This window comes from Amblyraja radiata, chromosome 29 (genome assembly GCF_010909765.2).
Source record: "Amblyraja radiata isolate CabotCenter1 chromosome 29, sAmbRad1.1.pri, whole genome shotgun sequence".
Taxonomy (NCBI): Eukaryota; Metazoa; Chordata; class Chondrichthyes; order Rajiformes; family Rajidae; genus Amblyraja; species Amblyraja radiata.
Window position 1 is genome coordinate 9,532,113 of NC_045984.1, and position 16,306 is coordinate 9,548,418.

The following is a 16,306-nucleotide window of genomic DNA, read 5'->3' on the forward strand; positions in this document are numbered from 1 at the left end:
CTCTACCTGTCATGTCTCACTCAGGCCGCCGATTGCAATGCTTGAGTTCTCGGATGGCAAGGCAATGGGCAGGTCTGGCAGTGTTGTCGCTGTCCATTAGCATTCTGAAATTCCAGATCCTGAATGTCACACCGAGCAGAGGTTGCCTGGATGCGATTTATTTTAACATTAAATATCAACTACCACATGGAGCAGGTACAGGCATTATTCAGTGGCAAGAAATTGCAAATGAACTGAGGACCAAGCAGTGCAATACGGACATCCACACATGAAGATGGTTGGTGCATGTAGTCATGTCTGTAGTCATTTGTCAGCACAGTCAGTCAGATGTACAATGTGTAGGAAAGAACTGTAGATGCTGGTTTAAATCAAAGATATGCACAAAATGCTGGAGTAACTTAACAATAAACGTGTTCCTAAATATTTCAGAACTTACTTGATGGACCGGGTAATAAGAGAAGTAGTTGGTTGGATCAGGTGATCTTGCTGCGTGTGCTATCTCTGTGCAACAGGCTAAAGCTTGCCAAGGCTCATCCGCATTCATCCACCACATCCTTCCCTGGGGAAAAGCAAACAGCTATTCAGACACCTTATTTTATGTAAAAGCATTAATCAACAGCAAGTGATTCCTACTTCTATCTCTCTCTATCTCTTTTTTACTGAACTTGGATGGTGTCAACCATTTAAATCAAAAGTAATATTCACATTAAACTGTTACAATGAACAAAGATTTTAGTCTGATGAAGAGTCTTGACCCGAAACATCATCTATTCCTTCTCTCCAGAGATGTTGCTTGACCCGCTGAGTTACTCCAGCGGTTGTGTCTATCTTCGGTGAAAACCAACATCTGCAGTTCCTTTTTACACAAAAGATTTTAATCTTCATTTAAAACAACCGTCATTTTTATGCAACGCTTAGTTAACTCTAGGCATAATTAGTCAATTTTCTTCAAGCCCACGACCCTTATTCTATGTAAAGGGGGGATCTTATAGAAACATATAAAATTATAAAAGGACTGGACAAGCTAGATGCAGGAAAATTTTTCCCAATGTTGGGCGAGTCCAGAACCAGGGGCCAGTCTTAAAATAAAGGGGAGGTCATTTAAGACTGAGATGAGAAAAAACTTTTTCACCCAGAGAGTTGTGAATTTATGGAATTCCCTGCCACAGAGGGCAGTGGAGGCCAAGTCACTGGATGGATTTAAGAGAGAGCTAGATAGAGCTCTAGGGACTAGTGGAGTCAAGGGATATGGGGAGAAGGCAGGCACGGGTTATTGATAGGGGACGATCAGCCATGATCACAATGAATGGCGGTGCTGGTTCGAAGGGCCAAATGGCCTCCTCCTGCACCTATTTTCTATGTTTCTATGTAAACTCTAATGTAAATTTGTATTCATCCAAAACTCTGAAGTTACTGGTAGGCAAAGTTTCTTGAGTCTGTAGCTGAATTATCTAATGACACCAAGGAGTGCATATGACCCTGCTTTCCTCATCCTATAAGTATATGTCCTTTTAGCTGGCTCCATTGTCGTAAATAATTAATAGGAGCAAATACGGCAGAATTGTTTTTTCTCAAGGGAATAACCACTTGTGGAGGTAAAAATCACTTGATACTCCATTAATTTACATCCACAGAATACATCCAACACTCACTATTTGATACACATTTCAAACAGTAATATGACAAGTTATAACATGCATATTCTACCATTTATCCACCAAAGACACCTTTGAGACAGTTTTCACTCACGGTTAAAGGATTATCTGCTGAATCCAAGATGTCATCCATTACGGCATTAGCATAGGAAAGTCTCTCTTTGAGAGAACATGATTTTTTAAAGCCAGTTAAATTAACAAGATGAATCTTCAACCAATTTAACCCATGTTCACCCAACGGTTTTCCTTCTGCAAACAACAGTACGGCACGGGTAACATCACTGCCCAGGTGATTAAAATACGGTGGGCAAGGGTACGTCCTTCCACGAAAGTCCATGTTGTGAGGAAACCAGAATATTTCATGTCGGCAATGATTGGCAATGGAAAGCTTATAAAGGGCATCCATTCGGAGGCTGTGCATTTCAGCTGATCTTTTCCTGATCCAAGCAATTTTTCTTTTCAATGAAGATTTTGTTGCTGGACTCATGTCACTTTTTGGATCATACTTGGGCATGGCTGGGGCTTCAGAAAGCGGAGGTGGAATCTCCAGCTTCTCGCTCCCTTTGCCATTGAAAATAGAGATAATTAAATCGAGTATTGGTTCGTTCACTTTCCAAGCACAGTTTCCAAGCTGACTTAGGGAATCCAATACGGCGTGCAAGTCACACCTGCTGCACTTCTCCAAAAGTAACTGGTGCTGCACAGCTCCCTCCACGCACCGCATTAGTTTGGTAGGGGCCAGAACATAGGCACCAAACTTGGGTGAAGTCCATGGGATGGGAGGACACACCATGGGCATGACGCAGGCGTCAAAGCTCAAAGTTGTCTCCGCAGCTTCTGAAAGGATTTGCATTAGAATAGGATGTGGCTTGATGAAACCAATCTGCAAAAGAAAAGAATCATTAAATAAAACGCTCAAACAAAAATGTTAATTTTTCAGATTTTCCAACTTTTGTATATTTGCAATGTGTGTGTGTGTGTGTGTGTGTGTGTGTGTGTGTGTGTGTGTGTGTGTGTGTGTGTGTGTGTGTGTGTTAGTTAAAATAATGAAACTCTGTATCTTCTTTACAAATTTACTGCTTCATCGTTAAATTAAAGATTAACATTTCAATTTAGGTACCTTTCTAATCCTGAATCAATTGTTTTGTGGTTTACTATTCCCTTTCACACGAAGGGGCGGCATGGTGGCGCAGCCGTAGAATTGCTGCCTTACAGATCCTGACTATGGGTACGTTCTCCCCATGACCTGTGTGAGTTTTATCTGCGAGCTCCGGTTTCCTCCCACACTCCAAAGCCGTACATGTTTATGGGCTAATTGGCCTGGTAAAATTGTAAATTGTCCCTGGTGTTTGTTTGATAGTGTTACTGTGTGGGGATTATAGGTCGGCGTGGACTTGGTGGGCCAAAGGGTCTGTTTCCATCCTGTATATCTAAACTAAACTAAGACTATTATTGATTGTGATGCTCCATTACTACACGACAACGGCTTTCTGTAAAGCAATGTGAACAGAGCCATTTCTTCTCTCCCAAATCACTACCTAAATGATTCAATTATCATACCATTATGTATTATGCCTGAGGACCCAGTTGAAATTTGAAGGCAGTTATTCACTGGGAAACAAAGGTCAGAGAAACAAAGTGGAAATATAAGAAGTCGCTTTACGCAATATTCACCACCTAAACTCTACTATCACTTGCATGTTATTCTCCATTAGTGGCCTAGAACAAGTTTTCCATTTCCTGGCCATTCAGACAGCAAAATATATGGCCTTTAGATTCAACTAAATTTAATTACGGAGCTCTTGAAGGATCCTGACAGGGTGAACGTGGGGGAATTCAGAACTAGAGTTTCATGGTTTAAACCTATTATTACACATATCTATATTATTAAAAGTCTGATCTTGACCACTTACTGTTGTTCTGTATATTGATTTTAGAAACAACGCTGCCACTTATGGTTGTGATTTTTGGCCATCTAACTCAGAGTTCCCCTCCGCTACGCAGGACAAGAGGATTTTTCCCATCGATGAAAAATAAGAGTTATTAGTGTTTAAAAAATGTTGAGATTCACTCTCCTGAAGGTCACGCCCCTTCCGGAGGGACTATAAAACCCGGAAGTGTTGAGTGCCTCAGTCAGTCTCTGCAAGATGGGGGAGCGAGAGGGTCAAGTCTCTCAGTCTGAGCTGTGAATAACACTGAACACATGTCTACTAAACTGTGAGTGGTTTTACTGACCTGTCAGTGCCTTTAATGTGGTTTGAAAATATGGTTTGTAAATGCTAAAGCTAAAGCTGTGTTGCCTTTGGTTTGTAAATGCTAAAGCTGTGTTGCCTTTGGTTTGGAAATGCTAAAGCTGTGTTGCCTAATTAAAGTTGCCTTGCCTAATTAAAGTTGCCTTGCCTAATTAAAGCTGCTTTGCCTTCTATATAATTAAAAGTCTAATCTTAAAACCACTGCCTGTTTGCGCTTTATATTGATTTTAGAAACAACGCTACCACGTACGGCTGTGATTTTTGGCCATCTTACTCAGTCCCCCTCCGCTCATCAGGTGCCGAGGATTTTTCACATCGATGAAAAATAAGAGTTATTAGTGTTTAAAAAATGTTGAGATTCTCTCTCCTGTCAATCACGCCATGAAGCCCACGCCCCTTCTGATGGGAGGGCGGGAGGGACTATAAAACCCAGAAGTGTGGGCGTGGCTCAGTCTCTGCAAGATGGAGGAGAGAGAGGTCACGACTCGCTGCCTTTAGTGACCTTGCACCCTGCTCGAAATGGTATGAAACTGCACTTGAATTTGGTGGCCTTGCACCCTGCTTGAAATGGAATTTCAAGGAATAGCTGTGAGTCAACTGCCAGCCCTCCAGCCGTGAGCTGCCAGCACAACAGGCTTGAGTGACTAACCTGCCAGCCCAAGAATCCATTCGGCCCACAATGTCCATACCAGCCCTCTGGAAACCAGCCCCTTCAGCCTACAACACCCATACTAGCGCTCCAGAAAGCCCCTCCCCCCACTGGCCACCAACATTGGAATTAGTGGAGAGGTGGAACATTGCGTTGGGGGACTAGCCCTCCCAACGGGCCCCACTTCGTCTATGACACTATATTTTTCACATCGGCTCATAGGTTTTGGGAATTCTTCTTCAAAGGAAAATGGAAGCAGTGCCTTTGAATACTATTGATAGAATTAAATAAACACTTGATAAGCCAGAGTTGAAATTTCTACCACATCTGTGGTGATCTTATTGAATATCAAATCAGTGGGGCTCATGTAGTCGACCTCCCCGTTGTGAGCCCTGACAACTGACCTCAGTCAGGTGAACGACAACAGAGACAGCAGCAGCACCACAGCTTGGCGCCAACCTGGAGCATGCGCCCTTTTTAGGGCGGGCACCTATGGATGTCGAACTGGATGGCATCACCCTGCTGCAGACTTCTGCTGCCTCAAACTCAAGAAAACGACAAATCAGGCTCCAGGGTTCGGTGATTTATTTCTGCTCTTACAAGGTTGGGGTTAGGTTGAGCAAAGGTTAGCAGACAGATCTAGTTTGTTGGGTAGAAACATGGAAATGCAGATGCTGGTTTACAAAAAATGCTGTTTTCTTCTAGTTTGTATGATGTTATGATGTTGTAAGAGGGAGGTAGATGTGGCCCTTGTGGCTAAGGGGATCAGAGGGTATGGAGAGAAGGCAGGTACGGGATACTGAGTTGGATGATCAGCCATGATCATATTGAATGACGGTGCAGGCTCGAAGGGCCGAATGGCCTACTCCTGCACCTAATTTCTATGTTGCATTTCAAAAGGACACATAAAATTGTACTGGCAGATTTTTGCAATAAACCTACATGGTTGACTTTTACAAGAATACATTTATTGTCATCTATCTTTAATTCAGACTCACCAATGTAGTTGGCTGCTGGCTGCTTCAACATTGAAGGATGTTGGAGATGGACAATAAATGCCATCATTTTCAACAATATCCAATCATATAAATAAACAAAAATAACACTGTTCCAGGAGTGATCACTGACTTACAATTAACCCTCAACAAATAGAATCAATTTTCTACAAATCATACACATGACGTTAGAGAATATGTTAACCGGACAATCACTACAAGGATGAAGCACAGTTAAAATTTCTACTGTAATATTAAATACAGCAGAAAATGATGCAGTCTCCATCTTGCCTATCCAAGAGGATCCCACTAGATGGAAAATAAAACAGTACATTGGGATCCAATATCTAGGCAGCAATGCTTTGGAAACATAGAAACATAGAAAATAGGTGCAGGAGTAGGCCATTCGGCCCTTCAAGCCTGCACCGCCATTCAATATGATCATGGCTGATCATCCAACTCAGTATCCTGTACCTGCCTTCTCTCCATACCCCCTGATCCCTTTAGCCACAAGGGCCACATCTAACTCCCTCTTAAATATAGCCAATGAACTGGCCTCAGGATTTGGCTGTCATTTATTTAAAAACCTTGGAATGGCAGGATGTTTTGACTTTGGGCAGAGTTTGTCACAGTTTTCTAATTTGTTGGGTTAACATTTGCTGATCCATAGAGGACCAACATTTAGCCTATTTCACACAATACATTATAGACATGCATGTCTATGCTATGTAGTGTGAGAGTCGGTAACGCACAAGAGGTTGGATGTACGAACATCTATTCTCTCACACCATCTATGAAATTCCTGCTGAATCCAGGAGCATTTCACATTCTCCTCGGTGGATACACACATACCTGGCCCCTCCACTTTATACCAGCTCTTGTGGCATATCAGCACAACCCCATTAACTTGATCCGTGTTGGCTACCTTCATTGTAAAGACTGTTTTGTTTGAAACTTTTATTAATATTAATGCTTCCACTTTGCAACAGTTACATGTGTTTATGAATTTATATTACGTTTTATTAATTTTTAATTAACTCGCTTCCTTCTAATTGCCTCTGATCATAAACATTTGGAGAGACTAAATTGGCCTTGTGACAGCACAAGCTGTCAGAAAGCTATGAGGGCAGCCTGGGGGCAAGGACTTGGTTGCTATGGCCAATGGCTTAGTTTCCAATCATGGGATAGCCACAGCAACAACACCAGTGGTGTTTTGGGAACCATGCGGCTATTAAAGCCAAATGCAGAGCTGCCAAGTTTTGTCAGAGCATTTCAGTATTCTAGTGCCTGAAAATTAGTATTTTGCTGAGGAAATCAATAATTTTTCGCGATGCCATTTTGCTGAAATCTTTTTATTTTTTATGTGCGGTCATACCCATGTAAGAGTACAAGAATGCATAACTTTGCTACCAATTGACATGTCTTCTACGCACCTTACTTGACAGTGCATTCATTGCCATGTCTTTTTACACTGCTGTTTCCTGCTTTTAGCACCAGATGATGATGGAGAAGCCATTCTGGAAGCCTCCCTCTTCCTCCCTCCCTCCCCTTCCCCTCTCTCCCTCCCTCCATCCCTCCTCTCTCCATCCTCTCTTCCTCCCCTCCCTTCCCACCATCCTCTTCCTCCTCTCTCTTTTCCCATCCCGCTCTTCCTCCCTCCTTTCTCCCTCCTATCCTCTCCCTCTCATCCCTCCCTCTCTCATACCCCTCCCTCTCTCCCCCTTGAGTCCACCCACTGTTCTGTAAAATCAAGGCCAATCCCAATGTAACTGCAATCCCACTGGTAACCTTTCACCATTAGGCTCATCCAGAATTCCACCATTACCTGAAAAATAATCATGCGCAAAGAGAATTCCAAAGACTCATTGTTACACGAGAATTTTCCTGAACAGTCTGTGACCATAGCGCTATGTTTAAAGCCCATAGTGCTCCAGCCGGTAGCGCTATATTTAGATCCCATAGCGTTCCAGCCGACAGCTCTTCATTTAAATTCCCACAAGTTAAACTGACAGCACTCTGTTTAAACCTGGAAATTGACAGGCAACGACTCTGGAGAGAAGGAATGGGTGACATTTCTGGTCGTGACCCTACTTCAGACTGAACTGAACTCCATATTTAAAATCCGTATTTAACAACACAAAATCATACATCAGTATTCTTATCGCATTTCCGTACAAAATATGGAAAATCCGTACTACTTGGCAGCTCTGTAAATGCAATGGTGGTACTAGCAGGTGAAGGTGAAATCAATGCATAACCCAAATGCAGTGCCTTCTGACCCACTATCCCTTGCTGCATGTCATGATTAATTTCTGTATAACAGAAAGTGTTTTTAAAAGGGTTATCAGAGTGGATCGTTTTACAGCCCGATTCTTAAAATCATATGGTGGTATATTCAGATTTCTTCAAGTTTTTAATGGCTATTCAATTAGTCATTAATAACTAATTCTCAGAATACAAACAATTAAAATGAGCATGTACCACTGCAGTTATAAGAAAATATAATGAACAATCTGATAATTAACAAGGCTCAATCTCAGCCTCATTTGGATTAATTTACTGACTTTTACTGAACCAGCAACAGTTTAATATGCTTTGTTGAATAATGGGGAGAAGAATTGTGGAAATGCTGCAAATATGAAATAAAAACAATGTTTAGCTGTGCATTCAGCATCCAATATCAAACAGGGCCGTTCACAGATTTCTGGTGCAGGGTCAACTGTGCCTTTAGATTAGCGGAATCCAATTGTTCTTGATCCATTCTTGAGCTTTAGTTTTATAGTCATAGCTATTTGTTTGTTTTTATCGTGCAAAGAAATGGCACACCAATCAAATGCATACTTTGCTTCTGTCATCACAAAGGAGAACACAACTACCAGGAATATTGGGGAACATGCGATCTGTATTAGTAGCGAAATGGTATGAAGGAAAATAATGGCATAGAAAGCCGATAATCTATGTTTTAGAGACTTTGAGAAGTGGATACATTGCTTGGATGTATTCCCAATGCTAAATAGACTCTTGGATTGTTCTAACAGATTGGAGGGTAGCTAATAAAACCCCATTATTTTCATGGAACTCAGGAGGATGAGGGGTGATCTATTAGAGGCATATAATATCATGTTTTTTACTCAGTAGGGGAAAGATTTAATAGGAACCCGAGGGGCAGCTTTTTCACTCAGAGGATGGTGGTCATATGGAACCAGTAGCCAGGGCTTGTAATTGAGGCAGGATTTAACAGCATATAACAGCATTTAAAAGGCACTTGGACAGGTAAATGGATAGGAAATGTTGAAAGAAAGATGGTCCAAACACAGGCAAATGGGACTAGCTTAGATGAGGCATCTTGGTCAGCATGGATGAGTTGGGCCGAAGGGCCTGTTTCCGTGCCGTGTGACTATTTAAAAATGGAAGTTGATAGAAAACAGGAAATTATAGACCAGCTAGCCTGACATCAGTAGCCGGAAAATGATAAAAGATGCAACAGCAGAGTTTGTAGCATTATAAAAGAAAACAATGGCAGAGTACTTTGAAAACAACATGGATTTTCAAAAAGGATAATCTCACTTGGGAATCCCACTGGCTTTCAGTATAATAGTTTGGCATGCTAAATTAAAGCAAGTGGGATTGGAGGCAAGGTCCAATTATGGTTAAGAAGGCAAATGGTATGTTGGCCTTCGTTGTAAGAGTCGTCGACAGGGATGTCTGGCTGCAATTATATAGGGCCTTGGTGAAACCACGTCTTGAATATTGTGTGCAATTTTTGTATCTCCTTAATCAAAGTAAGGATGTCCTTGCCCTGGAGAGAGGACAACAAGGTCTGATTCCTGGGGTGGTTGACAATGATCTTTGTGTCCTCTTTAGCAACAGGCAAGGTTTCTGAGGACCTTACAAATGTTCCTTACAAATGGTGCTATTTACATCATATGGCCTAATCACATTGTTCTACATGAGTGCGTGTCACTTCACATATATTGACCTTTGATGGTTTTCTGCATGAGTGTGCTCATTACACCAGTCTGTCTCTGTCCTGCTACCATCATGCTCACTAGCTCATATGTTGTCGAGTTTTGCACCATGTTCAGAACTGCCCAATTGACTCCAAATCCATCTAGTACATTAACGTACAACAAGCAAAGCGATACTCCTAATACTGACTGCTGGGAGTTGTTCCTGCATACTTGCCTCACTAGATAATCATTGGGTCACTACCACTCTTTTAAGTGTCTGCCATGAACTGCATATTTGTTACCTCCCCTTGGTGTATTAGACAAAACTCACGGCATTTGTGAAATGAAGCAAGTTTAGTCAAATATGTCAAATACTTTGTAGGTATTTTTGATGTAATCTAAAATGCATGAACTTAGAAGTACTGTACCCCGATGCGTCATTTACGATGAGACATTGCAGGGCCTTATCCAAGCTGAAAACAAAATATCCCCAGGCATTATTTTAAAGAGCTGCCTCGGGTGCCATTTATCCCTCCGTCAACAAGCTTAAAAAAAATTGTGTTTTTATCATACAAATACACAAATTATTTACTGCGTTTCCTGTATTGCAATAAAGATTACACTTTAAAGATACTTAATGGACTATAAAGTACTTTGAAATGCCCTGTCACAAAGGTCAAATATAAATGAGCATTGCTCAGAAATCTTTCTTGCTCAGAAACTTCATTAGCTAAGCTTAATGTGCAAAATAAAATCTGTTCTCACAATAAAAAATGGAAGGTAATGGGTTAATCCAAATTCTTCAAAATCACAATACAAATCTAGGCAATGTCCAAAAGAAAAATTACACTGTGCTTTACCTGTCTGTTACTGCGAAAGCTGTACATGTGGTACAAGACGGGAATAAGACTTTTCTCGCGAGTTTGATGTTGGTTGTTTGTGGGGATTTTAATTTCGCGAACCATCAGATCCACGAGATGGGATCCCAATTGTACAGTCAGAACATCAGACCAAGACGAATCTTCACTGAACAGAGAAGGACCAGCATTCATCTTCCTTTCCAGGTGCGTCATGTATTCACGAGGCAGGAAGTTGTTTAGCTGAAATTAAAAGATAATTTAATTAATATGTTCATCATATATAACAAAGAAATAAAAGGTCAGAAGCTCGTTGAATTTGTCCTTGAATGGCTTCTTAATATCACTACTTATAAAATCCAGTTTGATCCTGCTAGAATGTTAAAATACAAACAGAAATGCTGGCAATGAACAGCAAGACAGTGAAAATGGAAATAGGAATAACACCAGGATGGAATAAAACTGCCAGACCTGCCGAGTGCTTCCAACATTTTTAGTTCCTATTCAGGACTTTTCAGCTTATATACCCTATGCTTATTTTCCCTCCAAATATACATTAGTTTACACAGTTCTACAGCAAACTGCATCTGTTGCTTGTCTGTCCAACCCACAATTTGTCTATGTTCCCTTAAAAGGCCTGTCCCACTTGCCAATTTTTTCGGCGACTGCTGGCATCACATGTGTCCCCAAAAGATTTTGAACATTTCAAAATACAGCGGTGACAAAAAATATGTTGTGATACTTTGCGTTGCTTTTTTCCCCTCTCAATGCAAATTCCTGATTATCTGCAATTTTGATATGCCATAAATTTAACTCTAAAAAAAGGCAGACATGATTTTAACATTTTATTACATTGCAGTAGAAAAGCAATCTTGATTGCTGCTGCTGACGGACAGTGGCCTTCAATTTAACCGATTGCCAATTTGACTGCTTTCTTGGAAAGTTTAGAAAAAAGTGCATTATACAAATTCTTAATGACTACTTTCTACTATCTGTTTATCAAATATTTTTTTAACCAGAATCAAATTTAGTCAATATTACCTCAGTGTCTTTTGCCAACAGTTCAGCATAGGCATGATAAATGTCTCTAGTTTTGTCCACCATCTCATTTTTTGTCTTCTTTCGTATTGAATACTTGTTGTAGATTCTGTTGCCCAATTCCTTTGCAATTACCACTAATGCCTCTCCATTTGGATGGATGCTGCCAATACACTGAAAAATAGCATAGATATTACGCTTCAAACATCTCCAATTATCTTATACGCTAAATAGTTCAAATAGGTTAAGGTGCAAAATTATTGTTAAAGCATTGCCATTTTATGCATTCTACAGACTTGGATGTTTCCTGTTAGGAATAATTATAGATAATGGAAAAAATCTTGCGAGGTTCAGGTAATTCTCTAATTATTTCCTCACATACAAACACATCATATTTTAGACCGCAGGAATGGCCTAATGGATCTGTTGTTTTCTTGCCCCTAGATGATGTAAATTCAAGGCTAACAATATAACAAACCATCGTTATGATCCAACTTTTTATTTAATAAGAAACCAATCTTGGATACAAATTTGTGAAGAGTTGGAGACAATCAAGAGTGCAGATGCTTGGCATCTTGAGCAAGAAAATAAAGTGCTGGGGGAACTCAACTCCTTAGGCACCATTTGTAGAGTAAAATGGATAGACGATGTTTCCGGTTGGGATCCTTCTTCAGTCTGAAGATTCCCAAGTGATATGATTTTCTAGGTCCTCGAGTCTAAATTTCAGTGATGCCATTTGCCCTCTTCTATTCCATTAAGCAAAGCCTCAGGCCATTGTCATCCACAAAGAGTCCATGTAAAAGTAAGATGCTGTTATGACTTATATGTACGAATTCCTCACTTTCCTACCTTCTAATCTCCAATCCTGCCCTTTTAAAAGTGCGTTCGCTAAAGTGTCTTCCCACTGGCCATTCAGTGACCACTACTTTCCTTGCTGAAGCAACATTTCAATGCACAAGATATTACTACCCTGGTACATAATGGTGCAGAATACTATTAAGATTTGTAAGGAGCACTAAAACAACATGAATTTTACAAAGTATACAAGTGGTCTAATCTGGCTTTGGCGATCTTGTTCAGATAGACATAAACAATCGGTATGAAATTATTTTGTTTTTCAAAGAAAAAACAAAAATTATGCAGCCCTTGGGGTCCTTGGACGGGAGTCGAGGGGAAGGTTGCTGAAAAGACTGCGGTTGCATGGGAAAGTACCTGGGGAAGGGGCGGTTTGGGTAGGAAGGGACGAGTTGACCAAGGAGTTGTAGAGGGAACGGTCTCTGAGGAAAGAGGAAGAGATGGGAAGATGTGGCTAGTGATGGGATCCCGTTGGAGGTGGCAAAAATGTTGGAGGATTACGTGCTGTATGCGACAGCTGATGGGGTGGAAGGCGGGGGGGGGGGGTAGAGGGGAGCTGTGGGATATCAAGGAGACTCTAATGAAGGCCTTATCTATGACAGAAGAGGGGAACCCCCATTCCCTAAAGAATGAGGACATCTTCAATGTCCTGGTATAGAACACCTCATCTTGGGGGCAGATGCAACGTAGACGGAGGAATAGACAGTAAGGGATAGTCTTTACAGGAAGCAGGGTTGGAAGACGTGTAATCTAGATAGCTGTGGGAATTGGTGGGTTTATAATAGATGTCAGTTGATAGTTTGTCCCCTGTGATGGAGAGGATGAGACCAAGAAAAGGTAGGGAAATGTTGGAGATAGTCCAAGTGAATTTGAGTGCAGGATGGAAGTTAATGAAGCAGTGAGTTCTGCATAGGTGCAGGAGGTAGCACTGATGCAGTCGTTGATGTTTAGTTTGATTGATTAAAACACTTAGTTATAATATGCTCTATGACTTATAATCAACCAGCGGACAGATTTCAAACTAATCACTAACTTACACAAAAGGGATACATTCATTCACATATCAATTTCTTGGCAGCATATATGCATTTCCCAATTTTTGGGCTGAATTTAGACGAGGCTGCAACATACTCCTTAAAATAGTTAAATACCTAATGATATTACATATAAATCTTTTATGAATCTTATTTTTATAAAAACTACTTTCATACCTGTAACATAATGTCCACATACTCTTTATCATCCAGCAGACAGAGATAAGGATAGAGGTTCATTCTCCAGGGACAATTTCCATTGCCAGCCAAGTGGAACTTGGACTCATGAAATGCCCGCAGAAGAGATTTTTGCCACTTGGCGCGTAAATCTGCCAGACGTTTCCGCTGATTTTAACCAACATTATTTCAGTTAGTGGTTATCAGATCAAACAAGCAACAGGTAACTATGTTTAGAACTTTTGACTTTTAGAAAAACTATAGACTTTCTTTTTTGAAAATAGATGGCTATTATTAAAGTTTACATCAGGAACCTCATAGATTTAAAGCCCTTAATACAAATGTCCCGTAGCTTAATGGCAGAATAAGAGTGGTACAAAATCCCCGTGTTTCAAACTTCGTGCAATTAAAAATATCACCTGGAAATCAATTATGCAAATAATGACTAAATATTGGCTGTGCTCATGTATTTAAAAAAGGAAATCGGTAAGGTGACATAATCACTTTAGTTTTTATATTTTATGCCCCAGTATATCACCCTAAAAATGAAATATAGAGCTGAAAAATCAGAGGAGGTATTCTTGTCAGTCTGTTGAAAACAACTCCACAAACTTCCATCTCCATGAACATCATTTGCAAAGTGATACGAAACACTTGATTTTTTTTTTTTAAATTTCAAAGTGAACTGAGATACAAATTTTAAAATATATATATTTCCACATTTTATCGAGTCTGAACACTTAAAAGCACAGGTACCATTTTTTTCATCTTCTCTGTAACAGACTTTGTTACTTCAACAGAATCAATAGTAACAGTATCCGCTTGCTCCTTCTTTAGCTGTCTGTCAAATCTCTCCCTCAGTTCTGCAAGACAGAGATCCAATTTGGGATATTCCACCGGCCCAACCTAAAATAAAGCACAATACTTTCTCAAATGGTATAATTTTTTTGCAGCAGGATTCTACTAGCCTAATAATTACGGCACTAGTAACCGAATAGTTACAAAATCAACTCAAAAATGTTGGTTATTTTTTTTAACAAAAAACTGGAAAGCACTATTCACTTGGCAATGTGAAAGCTAAATTGTAATAGTTACTCCACTATTACAAGTTTTGCTACCTTTATCACATATTTAATCTCTAGGATTAACAGTATATATTTAAGCCTTGTGATATATTTGTATAAAGGTTAGAACAATAGTACCAATTAATGCTAACATAAATAATGGATTCATGGTTTTGAATGTAAGCACTTTTTGTCATGCATATTGTGGGAATACAGGGCTGTATTTCAAACGATCAAAGTAGTTAAAGGAAGTAATAATGTCATGATGCAGCTCAACCTCAGACTACTATTTAATTGTAGTTTGTAGCCGTACAAATTATTTACATAAGCTATGGAATTGTTTCAGAAATTATTTCACTCTGAGAATAAGAAATTATTTAGTGAGCACCTACTAATCCATACTTTATAAATCTGCATTTAAAGTACTTTAGAAACGTTAGTACCTTTGGGCGTCACAGTGGCGCAGCGGTAAAGTTGCTGCCTTACCACGCCAGAGACCCGGGTTCGATTCTGACCACGGGCGTTGTCTGTATGGAGTTTGTACATTCCCCCAGTGACCTGCGTGGGTTTTCTCCAGGATCTCCGGTTTCCTCCCACGCTCCAAAGACGTATAGGTTTGTAGTCTAATTGGCATGATATAATTGTAAATTGTCCCTAGTGTGTGTATATAAGATACTGTAAGTGTGTGGTAATTGCTGGTTGGCGCAGACTCGGTGGGCCGAAGGGCCTGTTTCTGTGCTATATCTCCAAACTAAACCTAAATAAATTAATCATCTGTATTAAACATTGAAGAATTAACAACATTTAACTTCAGAGTAATAAACTCACATATTTCTCTTCAAGGGAACAAGAGAGCTATTACAAATGAAGCTCAGAACCTGATATGTTTTAGACTTCATTATTAGTCAGTTTAAGATGTATTTAAAATATAATTTGTCTATCTAGTGCAAGGAACACTATGTACCATCACTGTGCAGGGAGGAACTTCAGATGCTGGTTAACACTAAAGGGAAAGAAGATTAGACTTTATTAGAGGAAGAAGGTTAGACTATAATTTGGGGAATCCGCTGTGGTGGATGTTTATGCTAACTTTTATGCAGTTGTGTGTCTTGTTGCTTTTTTTAGTATTGCTGTATGGTAATTCGAGTTTCACTGTACCTTAATTGGTACACGTGACAATAAACTGACCTTTCAACCTTTCAAGGCAGACACGAAATACTGGGATAGGAAAGGTGTGAGGAAGAGTCTCGACGAGTCATCACCGATTCCTTTTCTCTAAACATGCTGCCTGACCCGCTGAAACACCCTAGCATTTTGCGTCTATCTTCTATGTATCATCCCTACAACTATGTTGAATGGAGACAAAATTAAAAAGCATCCAATGTGTGCCATTAGAAACCATGCAGATGTCTAGTATTATATTTCATGTTCAAATGTTAAAGTTTATTTTTACAAAAGAGTAACTAAAAATTATCTCCAAATTAAAATTGTATCAATTCATAATTTGTAATTTTGCCCAATGAATATTGAAGCTTCAATATTTATAAGGTGGTGCTGTTGATCGTCTAGTATACGTAGTGAATTTAAAATATTTGCTCAGCCACACTCTGGCCCATTTCCTCTTTGCAAATGCTTTGCATCCTTGCATGGAATGGTCTAAAGGGAGCTGAAGGCATTGTTGCCATGGCCATCCAGCAGTAAGTGAGTGGTGAATGGACCTCAGATTGGATCTTTGGTCTGAATTGATGGCCTTTTCAAATATCTCTGAAAATAACATACA

General features: G+C 39.9%; 1 protein-coding gene across 1 annotated transcript in view; it reads right to left on the minus strand.

Annotated features, from left to right (window-relative positions):
- Nucleotides 1-16,306, minus strand: part of polrmt (RNA polymerase mitochondrial) — a 74,014-nt gene that overhangs the window by 36,711 nt on the left and 20,997 nt on the right. The window contains exons 6-11 of the mRNA XM_033046519.1: nt 14,219-14,368; nt 13,463-13,630; nt 11,400-11,570; nt 10,362-10,601; nt 1,750-2,538; nt 437-559 (exon numbers count right to left, since the gene is read on the minus strand). Of these exons, the coding sequence (XP_032902410.1) occupies nt 437-559; nt 1,750-2,538; nt 10,362-10,601; nt 11,400-11,570; nt 13,463-13,630; nt 14,219-14,368 (1,641 nt within the window). The remainder of the gene's footprint in view (nt 1-436; nt 560-1,749; nt 2,539-10,361; nt 10,602-11,399; nt 11,571-13,462; nt 13,631-14,218; nt 14,369-16,306) is intronic.